The sequence below is a fragment of the Chiloscyllium plagiosum genome, unplaced genomic scaffold (assembly GCF_037043375.1).
Source record: "Chiloscyllium plagiosum isolate Xiang-an unplaced genomic scaffold, Cpla_swu_hap1 HiC_scaffold_42, whole genome shotgun sequence".
NCBI classification, from domain to species: domain Eukaryota; kingdom Metazoa; phylum Chordata; class Chondrichthyes; order Orectolobiformes; family Hemiscylliidae; genus Chiloscyllium; species Chiloscyllium plagiosum.
Genome location: NW_028270180.1, coordinates 23089993 through 23109840, shown reverse-complemented (window position 1 = coordinate 23109840; position 19848 = coordinate 23089993). Strand labels below are relative to the sequence as shown.

Genomic DNA, 19848 nt, shown 5'->3' with positions numbered 1-19848 from the left:
TGTTCCCCGGGACGCACACCGAGACGAACATCAACTGTGCCTGGAGGATCATCAACTCGGTGAAGGACGCTCTCTGGGTGGTCCGAAACCTGTTGATCTTCCAGCTGAAGGAGTTGACCCCGACTGAGTGTTGCAGACTGGCACATTCCAAGGTCCAGGACTACGTGTTGAGGGACACGCTGAAGCTTGGGGCAGCTGCCGCCAAGGCATGGTGGCGAAAGACCACCTTGTAACATCTGCCTGCCTAAAGAAGAACAGGGGGCCCATGCAGTCATTTGGGCTCTGCTGACGTCTCAGCTAAAAATGTAATCGTACAGACTCTGTTTTCGGTATGCAAACAAATGGAATGTTTACATATGTATGGCATGTCCAATTGTACAGATCATCAAAGTATTTTATGAATAAAGTATATTTTTGAAATTAAAAAAAGGTTGGCACCAGGCAATGCGCTGGACAGCTTAGTCCTGGGGTCCTCATTACTGCCGTTCCCAGCAGTACTCGCTCTCTTCTCTGGTTCGCAATCCAAGATGGTGGGTCTGTCAGAATTGGCCAGGATAACAATCTGTTTCCATCCGCCCTTAAAACGGCCCTAAATCCGTCAGCGGCTGGTCGGGTGCATCGTAAACTTGCCCGGCCACATTTAGCCGCCGATATTAGAGGGAGGCGAGCGGCCGATGGAGCGGAGGGCGGGTTTGGAGGGAAGCTGTGACTCTCCGCAGCCGAGTTGATGGTGGCGTTTGTCCCGGGGCTGATTAAGGAGGGTTCAAGGGAAAAGGGGGCTCGAATTGAGGGGCCTTTTAGCCAGGCCTTGGGGGTGGTGGGTGGGAGGAGAGAGAATGAAGCAGTGAGTCAGGCCTTGGGCTTTCTCCGAGTATTTTCAGGCTCTCAGTCGGTGTTCCTAGTGGCTGCCGGCGCAGGTTGGCAGAAACTTTCCCCCTTTGAGATATATTCCAGGAGAATCTGGAATGCTCTTTGAGGCCGAGATATAATCGAGCTTAGGCTGGAGTAACTGGGGTAGGGAAGCAACAAGGTTACGATTAATTGGCAAAAGAACCAGAGTGTTAAATATTATTCATAATAATATCGAGTTGATGTAGTTCGCAGTGTGCTTCCTGAAAGGGCAAGGAAAGCAGATTGAATGGCAGTTTTGCAAGGGGATACTTGAAATAGAACTCGTTACAGGTCAATGATTGTTTAAATAAGTTCTTTTGAAACCCTGACAGTATTATGAAGTGGTTTAACCAAGCAGTGGTTAGTGATCTCCATTTAGCAGCAGCATTGTGTCTATGGTACTCTTAATGTATTCAAAGGACATTCACTAGAGATGATGGAAGGCTGGGTCTGTTGTCTGACTTCTGTAAGAAAAGCAATAAAAGGGCTCTTGTTTTTCAGCTACAGGTGCTGTATAGATTGTTAGTCTTAGGGAAATGGGAACATGCTGGTCCGAAAGCCAGTGTTGTCTTTTGTGAACATACCTGGAATGTAAAAATACAGCTGTGGCCCAGACTATGAGGCAAGAGTGATTTGTTTATCAGTTCTTATTCCACAAATCATTGTGGATGTCTGCCCTTTTATTGCTGTTGGATTATGAAAGTTGTGGAACAAGGATGGTTTTCTTAAAATGACGTCTTCTCTCTTCTGGTCAGGGTCGTGTCAGGACTAAGACAGTCAAGAAAGCTGCTCGAGTGATCATTGAGAAATATTACACTCGCCTTGGCAATGACTTCCATACCAACAAGAGGGTCTGTGAGGAAATCGCCATCATCCCCAGCAAGAAACTTCGCAACAAAATTGCAGGGTAGGTATCTTTGTGTTCCTCTTTACCTTTGCTGGATCTAATTGAGGTAGAAAGCAGCTTCATGTTCCTGTTATACTGGATCAATTATGCCAAATTGGTTGCAATCGACCTGCAAATAGTAAGAAAGAATGCTGGGAAAATGCTTCACCTGTGCGCCATGCCTTGTGAGGAAGGCAGAGGTGAGCACAAAGGGATTGATCACAGTCCTGTTCTGGTTATTACCACCGCTTGACAGAAGAGTTAGGTGTTGTGGCCAATTGCAGATCTTCCTGTTGTCCAATCTTTCTTGAACATTGGCTCAGGCAATCACGCAGTCCAGAGCAAGGCCCACTTGGACCATTGTGGCTCTGCATATCAGATTAGTTCCATTATTTATTTTTCTCCTTGATATATGTAGATCCTGCTCCAAATATACACACTGCATCCAAGACTCTCAGCAAAGTCATCTCATCTGTCTGCATTAATAAAAACCAACCCAGTAGCTCCCTCAGTGCTCTTGCTGTGTTCCTTTATGGTTGTTGAAATAGAATTCCCATCTAAATGAGGAAAGGGTTTGTTTGCACTATGATGTGGTTTCAGTTGGGCTTGGATAGTGAAAAAGGCATTTGATAGCCTTTCCTTTATTGGTCAGAGCATTTGAGTATTGGAGTTGGGAGGTCATGTTGCGGCTGTACAGGACGTTGGTCCGGCCACTTTTGGAATATTGCGTGCAATTCCAGTCTCCTCATTGGAAAGATGTTGTGAAACTTGAAAGGGTTCAGAAAAGATTCACAAGGATGTTGCCAGGGTTGGAGGATTTGAGCTATAGGGAGACACTGATTAGCTGGTGCTTTTCCTCTCTGAGGCTGAGGGGTGACCTTTATAGAGGTTTATAAAATCATGAGGGGCATGGATAGGGTAAATAGACAAGGTCTTTTCCCTGGGGTGGGGGGAGTCCAGTACTAGAGGGCATAGGTACAGGGTGAGAGGGGAAAGATATAAAAGGGACTTAATGGACAACTTTTTCATGCAGAAGATGGTGCGTGAACGGAATGAGGTGCCAGAAGTGGTGGAGGCTGGTACAAATACAGCATTTAAAAGATATTTGGATGGGTCTATGAATAGGGGCGGCATGGTGGCTCAGTGGTTAGCACTGCTGCCTCTCAGCGCCAGACACCCGGGTTCAATTCCCCGCCGCGGGCAACTGTCTGTGTAGAGTTTGCACATTCTCCCCGTGTCTGCATGGGTTTCCTCCGGGTGTTCCAGTTTCCTCCCACAGCCCAAAGATGTGCAGGTTAGGTGAATTGGCCGTGCTAAATTGCCCATAGTGTTAGGTGGATTAGTCAAGGATAAACATAGGGGGGTGGGTTTCTCTTCGGTGGGTCAGTGGGGAAGTGTTGGACCGAAGGGCCAATATCTAATATCGAAGGGTTTGGAGGGATACGGGCCAAGTGCTGGCATTTGGGACTAGATTAGGTTAGGATATCTGGTCAGCGTGGATGAATTGGACTGAAGGGTTTGTTTCCGTGCTGTACATCTTAGTGAATCTGAATGTCCTTCTGTGTTTGTTCCAATCTCCATTTAAGGGTGAAGATGGTTATACTAATTGAACAGCAGCGGAATGAGATGATTCTGCTTTCCCTGCAGCATTCATTTTGATTTGAAGGACTAGAGGACCTTACATTGTTCATACAAATGATGACCTGAAGAACTACCTGGAGGGTGTTGGTAGTGGGAAATGAAACTTGATAGTCTGAAATATAAAATGTTCTTCAGACTGGATTACTCCCAGTGCTATGAGCTAGTGAGGGCAGGAATAGGAGGATAGAGTAGATGAATGCATGGCTGAGGAGCTGGTGAATGGGTGAAGGATTCATATTTTTGCATCATTGGAATCTCTTTTAGGGTAGAATTGACCTGTACAAGAAGGACGGATTCCACCTAAATTGGAAGGGGACTAATATACTGGCAGGGAAATTTGCTTGAACTGCTCGGGAGGATATAAGCTAGTAAGGTGGGTGGGGGTGGGACCCAGGGAGATGGTGAGGAAAGAGATCAATCTGAGACTGGTACAGTTGAGAACAGACGTGAGTCAAACAGTCAGGGCAGGCAGGGACAAGGTAGGTCTAATAAATTAAATTGCATTTATTTCAATGCAAGGGGCCTAACAGGGAAGGCAGATGAACTCAGGGCATGGTTAGGAACATGGGACTGGGATATCATAGCAATTACAGAAACATGGCTCAGGGATGGGAGTACTGGCAGCTTAATGTTCCAGGATACAAATGCTACAGGAAGGATAGAAAGGGAGGCAAGAGAGGGGGAGTGGCATTTTTGATAAGGGATAGTATTACAGCTGTGCTGATGGAGGATATTCCTGGAAATACATTCAGAGAAGTTATTTGGGCAGAACTGAGAAATAAGAAAGGGATGATCACCTTATTGGGGTTGTATTATATACCCCCTAATAGTCAGAGGGAAATTGAGAAATTCTAAGGAGATCTCAGCTATCTGTAAGAATAATAGGGTAGTTATGGTAGGGGATTTTAACTTTCCAAACATCGACTGGGACTGCCATAGTGTTAAAGGTTTAGATGGAGACGAATTTCTTAAGTGCGTACAAGACAATTTTCTGATTCAGTATGTGGATGTACCAACGAGAGAAGGTGCAAAACTTGACATACTCTTGGGAAATAAGGCAGGGCAGGTGACTGAGGTGTCAATGGGGGAGCACTTTGGGGCCAGCGACCATAATTCTATTCGTTTTAAAATCGTGATGGAAAAGGATAGACCAGATCTAAAAGTTGAAGTTCTAAATTGGAGAAAGGCCAATTTTGACGGTATTAGGCAAGAACTTTCGAAAGCTGATTGGAGGCAGATGTTCGCAGGTAAAGGGACGGCTGGAAAATGGGAAGCCTTCAGAAATGAGATAACAAGAATGCAGAGAAAGTGTATTCCTGTCAGGATGAAAAGGAAGGCTGGTGGGTATAGGGAATGCTGGATGACTAAAGAAATTGAGGGTTTGGTTAAGAAAAAGAAGGAAGCATATGTCAGGTATAGACAGGATAGATCGAGTGAATCCTTAGAAGAGTGTAAAGGAAGTAGGAGTATACTTAAGAGGGAAAGCAGGAGAGCAAAAAGGGGACATGAGATAGCTTTGGCAAATAGAATTAAAGAGAATCCAAAGGCTTTGTGCGTGGGAAATCATGTCTCTCAAACTTGATTGAGTTGTTGAAGAAATAACAAAGAGGATTGATGAGCGCAGAGCAGTAGATGTGATCTGCGTTCGACAAGGTTCCCCATGGGAGACTGATTAGCAAGGTTAGATCTCATGGAATACAGGGAGAACTAGCCACTTGGATACAAAACTGGCTCAAAGGTAGAAGATAGAGGGTGGTGATGGAGTTTTTCAGACTGGAGGCCTGTGACCAGTGGAGTGCCACAAGGATTGGTGCTGGGTCCTCTACTTTTTGTCACTTGCATAAATGATTTGGACATGAGCATAAGAGGTACAGTTAGTAAGTTTGCAGATGACACCAAAATTGGAGGTACAGTGGACAGCGAAGAAGGTTATCTCCGATTACAACAGGATTTGGGCCAGTGGGCTGAGAAGTGGCAGATGGAGCTTAATTCAGATAAATGCGAGGTGCTGCATTTCGGGAAAGCAAATCTTAGCAGGACTTACACACTTAATGGTAAGGTCCTAGGCAGTGTTGCTGAACAAAGAGACCTTGGAGTGCAAGTTCACAGCTCCTTGAAAGTGAAGTCGCAGGTAGATAGGATAGTGAAGAAGGCATTTGGTATGCTTTCCTTTATTGGTCAGAGTTTTGAGTACAGGAGTTGGGAGGTCATATTGCGGCTGTACAGGACATTGGTTAGGCCACTTGGAATATTGCGTGCAATTCTGGTCTCCTTCCTATCGGAAAGATGTTGTGAAACTTGAAAGGGTTCAGAAAAGATTTACAAGGATGTTCCCAGGGTTGGAGGATTTGAGCTACAGGGAGAGGCTGAGCAGGCTGGGGCTGTTTTCCCTGGAGTGTCGGAGGCTGAGGGATGACCTTATGGAGGTTTACAAAATTATGAGGGGCATGGATAGGATAAATAGGCCAAGTCTTTTCCCTGGGGTTGGGGTGTCCGGAACTAGAGGGCATAGGTTTGGGGTGAGAGGGGAAAGATATAAAAGAGACCTAACGGGCAACGTTTTCACGCAGAGGTTAGTACGTGTATGGAATGAGCTGCCAGAGGAAGTGGTGGAGACTGGTACAATTGCAACATTTAAGAGGCATTTGGATGGGTATATGAATAGGAAGGGTTTGGAGGGATATGGGCCGGGTGTTGGCAGGTGGGACTAGATTGGGTTGGGATATCTGGTCGGCATGGACGGGTTGGACCGAAGGGTCTGTTTCCATGCTGTACATCTCTATGACTCTACGTCCAGTTTGAGTGTCACCTGAAAGAGGAATATACTTGTCAGCTCAAATATGACTTTTAGAGCTGGAGTCTTCAGTTGGAAAGTCTACAAACTGGAAGCTGGTGATGAATTGCTTAGTGATTTGGTAGATAGTGATTAAAAGGTACAGTAACCACTGTCTGGCTTACCCAGGTATGTGACACACTTAATGAAGCGTATCCAGCGTGGACCTGTCAGAGGCATCTCTATCAAACTGCAGGAAGAAGAGCGGGAGAGGCGGGACAACTATGTCCCTGAGGTAAGTTTCTCTCCGGTTCAGTCCAGTTCACTGTCTGCTGGAGTTAATGACTACTGGTGTAACCCATGTATGTTGTGAAAATTTGGTCTTTTTATTTAAATTGCAAGATTAGGAAGCTTGAAGTATTCAACTAAAGTACTAAATTTGGCTGTAAATTACCAGTGTTCAAGGTTCTGTTTGAAATAATGTGAACCACTCTGTCTCTGAAGTCTGATCATAATTTGGATTTGAACTTAGGGCCTTCTGTCCCATTTGATTTCAATTTTCCAATAATTGCCATGACATTTGTAGGATGTGAGTTGTAGTGTGGAGAATAAATAGGGTCTGCATTCCTGCCATCTGAGATCTTGAGTGTTGCGCTGCATAACATTATGCTGTTACTTAGCCCTGTTTGTGCTGTTGTTCAATTCTGTAGCATCATTCCACTGTCGTCCTAATATGATTTGATGTTGTCGCGTAGATACCAATTGTTTGGAGTGCTGGCATTCACCCAGTGTTCAGATTGTTTGTTGGTTGTTCTTGATATCTGGGTTGGGGGTTCATTTTCAAAGGAAAGGTTACATAGTCTTGGGCCTGTATCCATTAGAATTATAAGAATGAGACAGGATCTTAAATATCTCAATAAGACTGAATAGGATGAATGCTGAGGGATGGTTCCCCTTGTGAAATAGACCAGAATATGGGACACTGTTTTAAAAAGGGAGTCTTGCCTTTTTTAAAAAAAAGGAATGGGAGTATGCCATTCAGCCCTTTCCGTTTGCCTTTCAGTCTGATCATGGCTGATTAAAAAAAGTCTGTTTATTTCTACTCTTTTTGTTACTGTTTCCTTTTTGCTAACCAGTTGGCGTTTGCCTGAAACATCGATTTTCCTGCTGCTCGGATGCTGCCTGACCTGCTGCGCTGTTCCAGCAACACATTTTCAGCTCTGCCTTCACCCTATCCAGTCTTATTAAGATATTTAAGATCCTGTCTCATTCTTATAACTCTAATGGATACCGGCTCAGACTATGCAACCTTTCCTTTTAAAATGAACCCCCAACCCAGATATTGAGAAGAACCAACAAACAATCTGAAAATGGGTGAGTGCCGGCACTCCGAACAATTAGTATCTACTAGACAACACCATTTCCCTACTAATACTGATTTCCTCCAGTTCCTCTCACTATGCCCTTTTTGCAACACCATTTTTGGGATGTTATTTATGTCCTTTTGAAGATAGAAGCAAAATATGTATTTTATTGGCCTGGCAATGTACCCTACTATAACTTCCACTGTTTTTGATTGTATGGAACCTACATTTGTCTTTGCTAATCTTTCTCTTCACATAACTATAAAGGCTTTTACAATCAGTTTGTACGTTCCTCGCAAGCTTACACTCATACTCTTATTTTCCCACTCTGTTCTGTTTTGCTAAAATCTAAATTGCTCTCAATCTTCAAGTCTGCTGCTTTTTTTTGATCAATGTGTATCCCTTCCTCGAATCTAATCCTGTTCTTAATTTCCCTTGTTAGCCATGGCCGGGCCACCTTTCCCATTTTATCTTTGTGCCAGACAGGACTCGGCATTTGTTGCAGTTTCTCCATGTACTCTTTAAATGCTTGCCATTGCCCTTTTAAATAATGTTCCCCAGTTTATCATAGCCAGCTCATGCCTCATACCATCGTAGTTTTCTTTTGTTAGATTAAGGACCCTTGTTTCAGAAGCCGATTTGTCACTCTTCATCTTAATGAAGAATTCTGTCATGTGGCCAGTTTTCCCCAAGGGGCCTTGCACAGCTAGGTTGCCACTTACTCTTTTCTCATTACACAATGCCCAACCAAGGATGGTCTGTACTCTTGGTCCTTAATTTATTGATCCAGAAACTATCGCATAAGCACTCCAGGAATTCCTTCTGTCTGATATTGTAACTGATTTGACTTGCCAATCTATATGTGGACTAATGTTACCCATAATTACAGCTGTTTGTTGGTCCCTTTGTTGCTTGCTTCTCTAATTGTTTGTTTAGTGCCTTCCCTAATGTTAGGGTTGATACACAACCCCATTCTCATTTTCTGTTCCTTTGTGTTTCTAAGCTCTACCCATACAGATTCCACTTCACTAGAGCTAATGTACTTCCTCGCTGTTGCATTATGATCCTGTTCAACCAGCAAGGCTACCTCAACTCCTTTTCCTTTTTGTCTGTCCTTCCTAAAAATTGAATAGGCTGTGGCTTAGTATTATTACTAGACTATTTAATTTCAAAATCCAGCTAATATTCTGAGAGCCTGAGTTCGAATCCTACCATGGCAGATGGTGGAAATTGAATTCAATAAAAATCTGGAATTCAGAATCTAAAGCTGACCATGAAACAATTATCAATTGCCATTAAAAACCTATTTCATTCACTAATGTCCTTTTTAGGGAATGAATCTGCTGTTTCCACCTGGTCTGGCCTATATGTGACTCCAGACCTACAGCAATGTGTGACTCAACTGCCCTCAGAGGCATCTAAGGATGGCAATAAGTGTTGGCCTAGCCAGCGACACCCATGTGAATGAGTGAACAAATGGATAGTAAAATATACCTCTGGATATTTAGTCCCCATCTATGGTCACCCTACAGCCACGTATCCATAATCCCAGTATATTATGCATCTGCGACTAATTGACCCACTCTGTTGCTCCACGCATAAAAGCACAAGTTTGTGGAATAAAGTCCTTGTCTTTTTAAGCTGAATGTGCTGCTGTGGTTTGTATTTTTGTGGAAGTTTCCTTTAGTTAAACTACATCTGCAGTACTGTGTACAGCTTTGCTTTACTTGCTTAAGAAAGAATATAATAGCATTGAACTACTTCTAGAGAAGGTCCACTGAATTGGTTCCGGGACTGAAGAGGTTGTCTGATGAGGAAAGATTGAGCAGGTTGGCCCCTATACTCATTGAAGTTTAGAAGAATTTGAATTCATCTTATTGAAAATTTGAAATCTGGAGGGGACCTAGCAGGATAGATGCTGAGAGGATGTTTCCCCTATAGGAGGAGTCAGGAATTAAGAGGCATAGTTTAAAACTGTGAGTCTCCCATTTAAGATTAGAGATGAACATGTTTCTGTCAAAACATGGTTGTCTGTGAAATTCTCTTCTACTAAAAGTAGTATAGTCAGTCATAGGTTAAACCGGCATGGTCGGGTTGGACCGAAGTGCCTGTTTCCATGCTGTACATCTCTATGACTCTATGGTTCATGCTGACGATGATGCCCTCTCAGCTAGTTCCGATTGCCTGCATTTGGTCCATATCAGTTTAAACCCTTCCCATCGGTGTACCTATCAAAATGTTTTTTAAATGTTGCTATTGTATCTGCCTCAAACACTCTATCTGGCAGTCCCTTCCACATATGCACCACTCTCTGCATGAAGAAGTTGCCCCTCAGGTCCTCCTTAAATCATTCCCCTCATTAAATATGAGAGATTTTTGATTAACAAAGCAAATTATAGTTATTGGGGGGGGGAGACAGGAAAGTAAAGTTGAAGAAAATGAACTATGATCTTTTTGAAAGGCAGAACAGGCTTGAGGACTGAATATCATCAATAGGGTCGTGCTGGAAAAGGTCAGCAGGTCAGGGAGCATCAGAGGAGCAGGAAATACGACATTTCGGGCAAAATCCCTTCATCAGGAATGGTGATGAAGGGCTTTTGCCTGAAACATCAGTTTTCCTGCTCCTCTGCTGCCTAACCTGCTGTGCTTTCCAGCACCACACTCTTGACTCTAATCTCCAACATCTGCAGTACTCACTTTCACTTTGAGGGGCTGAATGGCCTACTCTTATTTGTATTCCTTGATTCAGGCCTATGCTGAGCTAGTGTTGGTTTGTTTGTAAAGCATGAGTGCTCTCCATAATAAATCATAGAACCCCTCTGTGGAAAGAGGCCATTCGGCTGTCTAATCTGCAACGACCCTCCGAAGAGCATCTTAGCCAGACCCAACCCCTTATCCTATCCCCATAACCCCATATTTACCATGGCTAATCCCATCAAGCATGAGTATCCCTGGGCAATACAGGACAATTTGCCATGGCCAATACCTAACTTGCACATCTTTGGATTGTGGGAGGAAACCGGAGCACCCGGAGGGAACCCACGTAGACACGGGGACCACAAGTTTCATGGCTTGTGTAACTGAACCCAAATAATTAATGTTTGTCTGTAACAACTGGAGACAGTGACTTTGCATTTATGCTCAAAAAAGCTGTTTGCCAACATTGTAGACAGTTCCAGTACAGACAATTTCCATATCTTTGTCAGTGCTTCTCTGTTGCAAGTCCTAACATGAAACATTGATTAGACTTTCAGCATTGTTTCAGGGCTTTTTGGATGCTCAGGGTTTAGCTTCAATCAAAAGACTGAGACCTGTTGAGATCTGTTGGTTTGATTCTGTTTTGCTTCTGGCTTTGTTGTAGCTCATTGCCAGTAATGTCCGCCTTAACACATTGTACATGTGAAAGTGTTAAATCTGGAATACTGAATAACTTGCCTCCAGGGGTATTGCTAATTCAATTACAAATCATGAGTACAAATGTAGTTTGCTATTAGAACATTCTTGCCCAGGTCAATCCTGTCCAAGTGATCACAGTGTGAATACATTGGTTATTTTCAAAGTTCGAAGTTTGCACAGAGTGTTCATCTCTGAGATTACGGACTGTTGAGTCTTTGCATTTGGTTTAAGCCTTTTTATTTGCATTTTATTGTTATTTGGTTTTGATTTATGTCTGGTCCTTTCCTGGAGCAGTGCATTGATGGGTTTTGAATGAGGGTATGTCATACCAAGTGTCTGGAAGAAGGAAGCATTTGCGTAGTTCCTTTCACACCTCAGCACAATTAGTAGTCCAGTTATATTTGGTTATCACATGTGGGTGTTGTGCACAGGAAGATCTTTCAGCTGAGAACAGTATGAGTGACTGGATTCTCTGGCATTGGTTGAGGGAGTGAATGTTTGGAACTCCCCTGCTTTCCTGCAGCACCATGGCAATTTCCATGGCCATCTGAACTTGAGCTGCAAGTTTGGGCTTGAAGGTTTCATTTCAGTCAGTGACAGAATCTGAGCATCATAACCTAGTGTGAATGTCACTCTGAACCAAACTGTGTGAGCAACCATTGCTAAGGCTCAGGTCCTGTGCTCTGACTGAAAGGAGTGGTTTTTCTGGTTACTACGTTCTGACTGTTTTCTCTGTTTTCCAGGTCTCTGCGCTGGACCAGGAGATGATAGAAGTGGACCCAGATACCAAGGAGATGCTGAAGCTGTTGGTGAGTATTTAGAGGTGGGGTGGTGACTGGCTGTTGCTTCGAATTTGTAATTCATCTAGACTGCTGTCATTTGAAAGCCTCCAGAAGTTGTGGCTTGATGATACAAAGCTGCATTGATCTTGTGGCAGGAACTTGCATGTGGAGGTAAAGTGTCCTTTCAAGGAAAGTGGTGAGAGGATAGAAGATGTAGATGTGCGAAGGGACTCTGATGTCCTTGTCAATAAGTTAATTGAAGGCTAACATGCAGATGCAGCAAGTTATTGGGAAGATTAATGGACTTTTAACCTTTATCACATGAGGATTTGAGTGGAGGATTTGTGAAGTCTTGCTTCAGTAGTATAGGGACGATAAAAACTGCAGATGCTGGAATCCAGGGTAGACAAGCAGGAGGCTGGAAGAACACAGCAAGCCAGGCAACATCAGGAGGTGAAAAAGTCTTCAGGACTTGGATGCAGTCCTCTGAGGTGCAGAATTCCAAACATAACATTGAGTTTTAAAAAAAACCTTTATCATGGTCCTAAATGGCATCCTTCCTGTTTGCTTATAAATTAAGGCTTACTCTTGTTCCATTGACAGTCAAGTGGCATTGTTCAAAACTGCTGGTTGAAGCTGGACTGGATTCCTGAAATGATAGGGGAGAAGGAACTGAGAACCTTCACAGTATATGAAGGCGATGGCATAGATTAATAGAGGCCTACAGCATGGAAATGGGCCATTTGACCCAACTCAGTCCTGAAAAAGGGTTACATCCAAAACATTGACTTCTCCATCTCCTGATGCTGTCGGACTTGTGTTCTTCCAGCCTTCTGGTTGTCTACTTTCAATAGTATAGAACTGGTTAGCCTGCAGCGGAGTATTGTGTGTAGTTTTGGTCTCTTTATCTGAGGAAAGATATTTTTGCCAGAGATGGAGTGCAAGAAAGGTTTACCAGACTTGTTCCTGTTTTGGTGAGAAGAGTTTGGACAAACTAAGCCTGTATTCTCCGTAGAGGTTTGAAGAATGACAGGTGACCTGATTGAAACTTGCAAAATGCTTAAAGAGATTGACAGGGTAGGTGCAGGTAAAATATTTCTGCTGGTTGGGAGGTCAGTAATCCGGGAGCATAATCTATAAATAAGCAGGAAGGATGCCATTTAGGACAAACATGGAGGTGGTTGTTTTTAACTCAGTGGGTTATGTTTGGTATTCTGCACCTCCAAGGATTCTGGAAGCTCAGTTTTTGAGTAAGTAAAGGTTGATAAATTTTTGGTTTATAAAGACAAGGGTGTTAATAAATAAGAAGCATTGAAGTGTTCAATCAGCCATAGTGATATGAAATGTTGGGAAAGGCTGAATGGCCTATTCTTGTTCCATTGACAATCCAGTGGCATTTTTTTGAAGCCACTGGTTGATGCTGTGCTGGATTCCTGAAATGATAGGGTAGAAGGAACTGAGAACCTTCACAGTATATGAAGACGATGGCATAGAGTAAAAGAGGACTGCAGCACAGAAATAGGCCTTTCGGCTTAACTCGTTCACGCCAACCAAGCTTCTAAACTGAAGTGGTCCTGTTTTCCTGTGTTTGACTCAACCTTTCCTATCTGTGTACCTGTCCAAATTTCTTTTCAATATTGTAATTGTATCCACCTGTACCATTTTTTTTCTGGCAACTCATTCCATATATACACCACCCTCTCTGTGAATAAATTGCCACTCAGGTTTCTTTTTAACTCTTTCCCCTCTCCCCTTAAATCTATGCCCCCTAATTTTGGATTCCCTTAACCTGGGGAAAAGACCTTTCCAATTTAGTAACATCCTCCCAATAGCAGGGCAACCCAGAATTCTAAGCAGTACTCCAAATGTGGAGTCTTCTACTGTTATAATATGCCATCCCAGCTCCTGTATTCTGTGTTCTGACTGAGGAAGGGAAGTGTGCCAAACACCACTTTCACCTTTCTGTCTTCATGTGACATCCCTTTCAAGGAACTATGTACCTGCACCCTGAGGTGTCTCTGTTTGACAACACTCCCTAGGCCCCTACCACTAACTGTGGTAAATCCTGCCCTGCTTTGTCTTACCAGAATGCGACATCTCACACTTATCTGAATTAAATTCCATCTGTCGTTCCTTGGCCCACTGGCCCTGTTGATCAAGAGCTCACTATACTCTTAGATAACCTTCTTCACTGTCCGCAGTGAATTTTGGTGTCATCCACAAACTTGCTAACCATGGCTGCTGTATTCTCAGTGATCATGACATGAACCAGAAATCCAAAAGCTCAGGTCAATCCTGTGAAGACATGGGTTCAAATCCACAACATCTGGTGGAATTTAAATTACATTTAATAAATTTGCAATGCAGCCTTAATAAAGAACATAAGGACTAGGAGCAGGAGTGAGCTGTCCAGCCATTCGAGCATGCTCCGCCACTCAATAAGATCATGGCTGATCGTTTTGTGGACTCAGATCCACTTACCCACATTTTCACCATATCCCTTAATTCCTTTATTTTTCATAAAAGTACCTACCTTAGCTTTAAAAGCGATTACTGAAGTAGTGTCAACTATTTCCCTGGGCAAGGAATTCCATAGATTAACAACCCTCTGGGTGAAGAAGTTCCTTTTCACTTCAGTTCTAAACCTGCTCCCTCTAATTTTGAGGCCAGGCCCTCTTGTCCTAGTTTCACCTACCAGTGGAAACATCCTATCTATTTCTGTTTTATAGATTGCCCTCATAATTTTATATGTATCTATAAGATTCCCCCGACCCCCACCCCATTCTTCTGAATTCCACTGAATATAATCCCAATCTATTCAGCCTCTCCTCATAAGCCAAAGTTGACCAAAAAACAATTATTAATTGTTGTAGAAACCCATCTAGGAAAAGAAATCTGTCCTTATCTGGTCTGGCCTACATGTGACTCCACATATAAGTTATATAGTTAAGTCTTAAATTGCCCTGTGGACAGCAAGCCGCTCTTAGATAACCACTTTCCCTGTCCACCATATCACCAATTTTGAGGGTAGAAGGCCAATTAGAGATGGGTAACAAGTTCTGTTCCCCCTTCCTCCGCTTATTTTGCCGTACAAAATCAATGACTTCTGTTAGAATTTGGGGCTCTTATTCAGTAGGGCAGGGCTTAGACAGTTAATGGTAAGGCCCCTGGGGAGAGTTATTGAATATTGACCTGGGGTACAAGTGTAGTTCCATGAAAGTAGCATCAGAGTGGTGACTAAGGCATTTGAACACTTGCCTTTGTCAATCATGAGGTTCATGAAGAGGATGCCCTCGTTGTGTTGTCCTATTTGTGTCACCTGATAAATTGGATCCTGCTTGACTGTAATCCTTCTACCTCAGCAGATTTGTGACTGCTGTCATTTCACCATTTGGGTTTCGAAAGGCAGGTTGTAGTTGCAGTCCATTTTTGGTTTATCCAAAATTGCAGAACTGCACTCAAGCATACCAACTTGCTGCTTGTTTGATGAAAGTGTTTCAATCCTTTCTCCTACCTTAAGTCTCTTTGCCAAACCCTACACTAACATTGTCTAACTCAGCTGAGCATTCACTTCCCCACTCCCCAGTCTATAAATCTTAATCTACTATTCTTTTGACCTCCCTTTTTTCAGATGCTATTCACAGTAATACTTGAAGGATAATGTACTTTCATATAAAGACCATTGGCAGAATCAACCATATTGTTTTGTATGTTATTTTGGGGTGTAGCACATTCGAGCATTAGATACACATTGAAATAGAGCAAATTTGGTCAAGATTCCAGCTACTGGCTTGATTTTCTTAATCTGTGTGATCCCAGAATGGATGAAAACATTTGTTGCTATCCGTCAGATGTGCTGTGGGTCCCAGGTGAATCGAACATCAATGACAATAGACAATAGGTGTAGAAATAGGCCATTCGGCCCTTCGAGCCAGTGCCACCATTCATTATGATCATGACTGATCATCCACAATCAGTATCCTGTTCCTGCCTTATCCCCATAACCCTTGATTCCACTATATTTAAGAGCTCTATCAATCTCTTTCTTGAAAGTACCCAGAGACTTGGCCTCCACTGCCTTCTGGGGCAGAGCATTCCATACACCCACCACTCTCTGGGTGATGAAGTTTTTCCTCAATGATGGAACTTGGGAGTGGATGACAAACTCTACCATTCAGAGTAACAACGGAGCTTGACTCCACTTGCTTCACATAGATAGCCATGTTAAAATTCTCATTGGGAAGGGAAGCATGCACCATCTGTGCTGACTTCAATTAGTTTGGAACAGCATGATTAGGTTCATTTATATTTTACATTGAGTTAAGGCAAATGCATCGTGTGCAAATAAAATTTACTATTGTGAATGGGTTTGTGCCTGCATTGCAACGTTTGCCTTTTTTTTAACCTCCTATTATAGCTCCTTCGTGTTCCACAAGCTTTCCCATTGCATTTCCACTGCCTGTAAGAGAGAGGTGTTCCATACATCAGGAGTCTGCATGGAAACTTAGATTAAGATCACATTTAACTCTATGCTAGGACTACACAAATTTTAGGATCTATTTTTAGCCCAACCTCAAATGGAAGGTATGAAGTAGGATTCAAAAAGTACATGATGAAAGTTAACTGCTAACCCTTTCACGCTATGGAGCTTTCCGAGGGCACTGTGATGGACATTTAACTGAACTTATAACTGAACTGTCGGTGTTGTAACTTGCTTATCTTGTAAAGTTCTCTGGGGCACCTGCGCCTGGAATGTAAGTCTGTTGTCTGAAAAGACCGTCACTGGTCTGATGTTGCTCCTTACTGAGCTGACCTGTGTATTGGGTGGATTTTTTTCTGCCTTGGATTTAATGTGGTCTGTGTCTTCTCTTGCAGGACTTTGGCAGCCTGTCCAATCTGCAGGTCACACAGCCTTCAGTAGGAATGGCCTTCCGGACTCCAAGGATCTAAAATTATTTGTGTGACATCCCTTAAAAATTAAACAAAAAGACAAAAATATTGCGTTTGTAATTTTCATTGTTCCACATGCTGCATTTTCTTCTGACAACCTACAGCTGATTTCTGTGAAATAAATGGAGTTTCCACAGGGTTGGTGTGAAATGCTGGCTTCTTGATCAAAAAGCCTTCAGTGATTGTAATTTCTGATATTTTACTTTGTGGGGAAGGGGGGTGATGTTGGGGGGATGCTATTCAGTTTCTCCTGTACATCGGTCGGGTTATTGTGGCTGAGCAGAGGTGTGGATAGCCTGGTTTTGGGGATTGTTGAATCAGATTCCTTGACCAACCTGAAATCTAAATTGTATGGATTTAAACTCGATACCTGGATTTCCTCTGTGCATGACTAAGAGACTCGTGGAGCCCAATGCTTCCTCTTGCATAGTTACATTGGAAAGACTTGTGCATGCACTGCAGTGACAGGGACTGCTCAGAGTGGCAACTGCGATGACACCATCTGACAGCTAACACATGTTTGTTTCTTCTGGCAAATAGCATGGATTTGACTAGAGCAAACTCACGCCTCCACTTGGTGCAAGTAGTTGGGATGGCTTCTGCAATGGGAAATCATTGGGATCTTTGCTAATTGGGAATTTGAGAAGACCGGCTTGTCAAGGCAGCAGAAACCCAAAGTGAATTATTATATTACATGACTCCAAGTGATTTGACTGTACCCTGTAACACGCATTTCACTGATTCTCCTGCATTAACTTGGGTTCACACAATGGGTGATTTCATCATTTTAGCAATGTTTAACTTGTGTACTATTATTGATATTTCTGAGACAAGGGTACAACAGAGACCAAATGATGTTGTTCTCACAGGAAAGCTAGCAAACTATTGAATTTCTCCAAGTTGGATTGGACCCAAGGTGAGGCTGGTGTCCATTTCTGCGTGCATTGATTGAGCTAAAATAAGAGATGAGCATTTATGCATGACGAGATAGAACAGAGCTGTGGCATGATTGCAATCTGCATTGTGTTTTGCATTGGGCTTAGTCTGAAATGCACACTTCTATACATTCTTCAGTTACATCCACTTATGTCTCTACTCCCTTGATGGACAACTGCACCATTAACAATAGCTATTTAGGTATAGCACTCATACTATAAAAATAGCTGTTTCATACACACTGCATTTTAAACAATAGCTGAAATACATCTGAACCATAAACAATATATGTTTGAAATGTTCCAAAGCCAAAAATGATAGCTTTGTGAAACACCCTCCATCATAAACACAAGCAGTATGGTCACACAGTCACAGATGCTGCTAAATACAGAACACATTACAGTGTGGAAACAGGCCCTTCGGCCCAACAAGTCCACACCGACCCGCCGAAGCGCAACCCACCCATACCCCTACATTTACCCCTTACCTAACACTACGGGCAATTTAGCATGGCCAATTCACCTGACCTGCACATGATCAATATCTCCAAACATTCTTTCTGAAACATGTTTGTTCTTGTGCATAGGTACAACTTGTGTCCTCATTCTGCATGAAAAGGGAAGATAAAGTTCAAACTCCTTTGTTACCAGTTATTATATCTGGCAAGGATGCTGAGGTCCTGAAAGCATGCCCAGCAGATTTGTGCATAATGTAAAACACCTAAAGAATACTAGTAGCTATACATAATCTGCATAAAGACCATCCTTGATTTTCATATAAAGAACTGGAGTATTCATACTTTAAAACAGTCATAGCATCAGCAAGTGGAAGTTGTGCTTAATGATGGTTATAAATTTATAACTAGAGGACTTGCTGTCACATGACTGTGGCCATACTTGAAAGCAGGCTGTAGGGGTTGTTGGACTTTTTTTAGATTAGATTCCCTACAGTGTGGGAACAGGCCCTTCGGCCCAACCAGTCCACACCGACCCTTCGAAGAGTAACCCACCCAGACCCATTTCCCTCTGACTAATGCACCTAGCGCTATGGGCAATTTAGCGTGGCCAATTCACCTGGTCACATCCTTGGACTGTCAGAGGAAACTGGAGCAAACCCACACAGACATGGGGAGAATGTGCAAACTCCACACAGACAGTCACCTGAGGCGGGAATCAAACCTGGGACCTTTGTGCTGTGAGGCAGCCGTGCTAACCACAGCCACCGTGCCACCCTACATAAGGTTGGTAACCTGTCTGGTGATAGATACAATAGGGTGAGGGTTAGGGCTAGGCTTAGTGTTAGTGTTGAAGTGTCATTGCAGATATCTGGTTGGAAGTAGGATATGAATGCTTGCTGGATGACTTACCATCCATATCTTAGCTCTTGTGAGTTCTACTACAGTCAAGCCAACTGTAGCCATTCAGCAGAGGTGGTGGCACCTGCAATAGGCTTAGGGATATGGTTAGAAAGGGGCACAGTAAGACTTGGGATTAGGGGTAGTGTTATGGTCTCCTTGGAGATCACTGGGTGGAGTTGAGTTATCAACATTTACCAATGACTTCCTATCATTCTTGACAAGTTCTGCTGCAGCCCATCCACCGTTGCCATTCAGGAGAGGTTAGGGTGAGTGTTTATGTTAGGGTCTCCTTGTAGATGACTGGGTGGAAGTGCGATATCAATGTTGGCCAGATGATGTACTATTCCTATCTTAACTCCCCCAAGATTACCTCATAAAAGGGTGCACCACAACAGGGAACAGTTTTATAGGACGTGGCAGCCCTTTTTAAATTATATTGAAACCGACTTTTTGGCAATATTAGTCAGGGCCGTGGTACAGCCGTGGGAATCTTTACAGGCGCCCGTGGGGCCCTGGGAGGAGGAGACTGGAAGGAAAAGAATATGGATACTGCAGGGGATACTCCCTGGGATGGGAGCCTCAGTAGAGATGCGATGAGTAAGACAGAATAAAGCAATAAGACATTAACTAATTTTAAGTAATTTGAATGTAATATAAACTAGTATTTATTTAATATGTTTGTAGCTTAGTTTTAGTTAAGTAGACACATTTGTTTTGGTGGAATAGTGGGCTGTTAAGTAACAATCGTACTGTTCGCCGAGCTGGGAATTTATGTTGCAGATGTTTTGTCCCTTGTCTAAGTGATATCCTCAGTGCCTCCTGTGAAGCGCTTCTGTGATCTTTCCTCCGGCATTTGTAGTGGTTTGAATCTG

General features: G+C 43.1%; 1 protein-coding gene across 1 annotated transcript; it reads left to right on the top strand.

The window, feature by feature from the left end:
• Nucleotides 1–471: 471 nt before the first annotated feature.
• Nucleotides 472–16822, top strand: LOC122542601 (small ribosomal subunit protein eS17). Its single transcript, XM_043680553.2, has 5 exons — nucleotides 472–530; nucleotides 1647–1798; nucleotides 6381–6486; nucleotides 11695–11760; nucleotides 16609–16822. Exons 1-5 carry the CDS (start codon nucleotides 528–530, stop codon nucleotides 16681–16683), a joined length of 402 nt encoding a protein of 133 aa, XP_043536488.1. The 5' UTR covers nucleotides 472–527; the 3' UTR covers nucleotides 16684–16822.
• Nucleotides 16823–19848: the final 3026 nt, after the last annotated feature.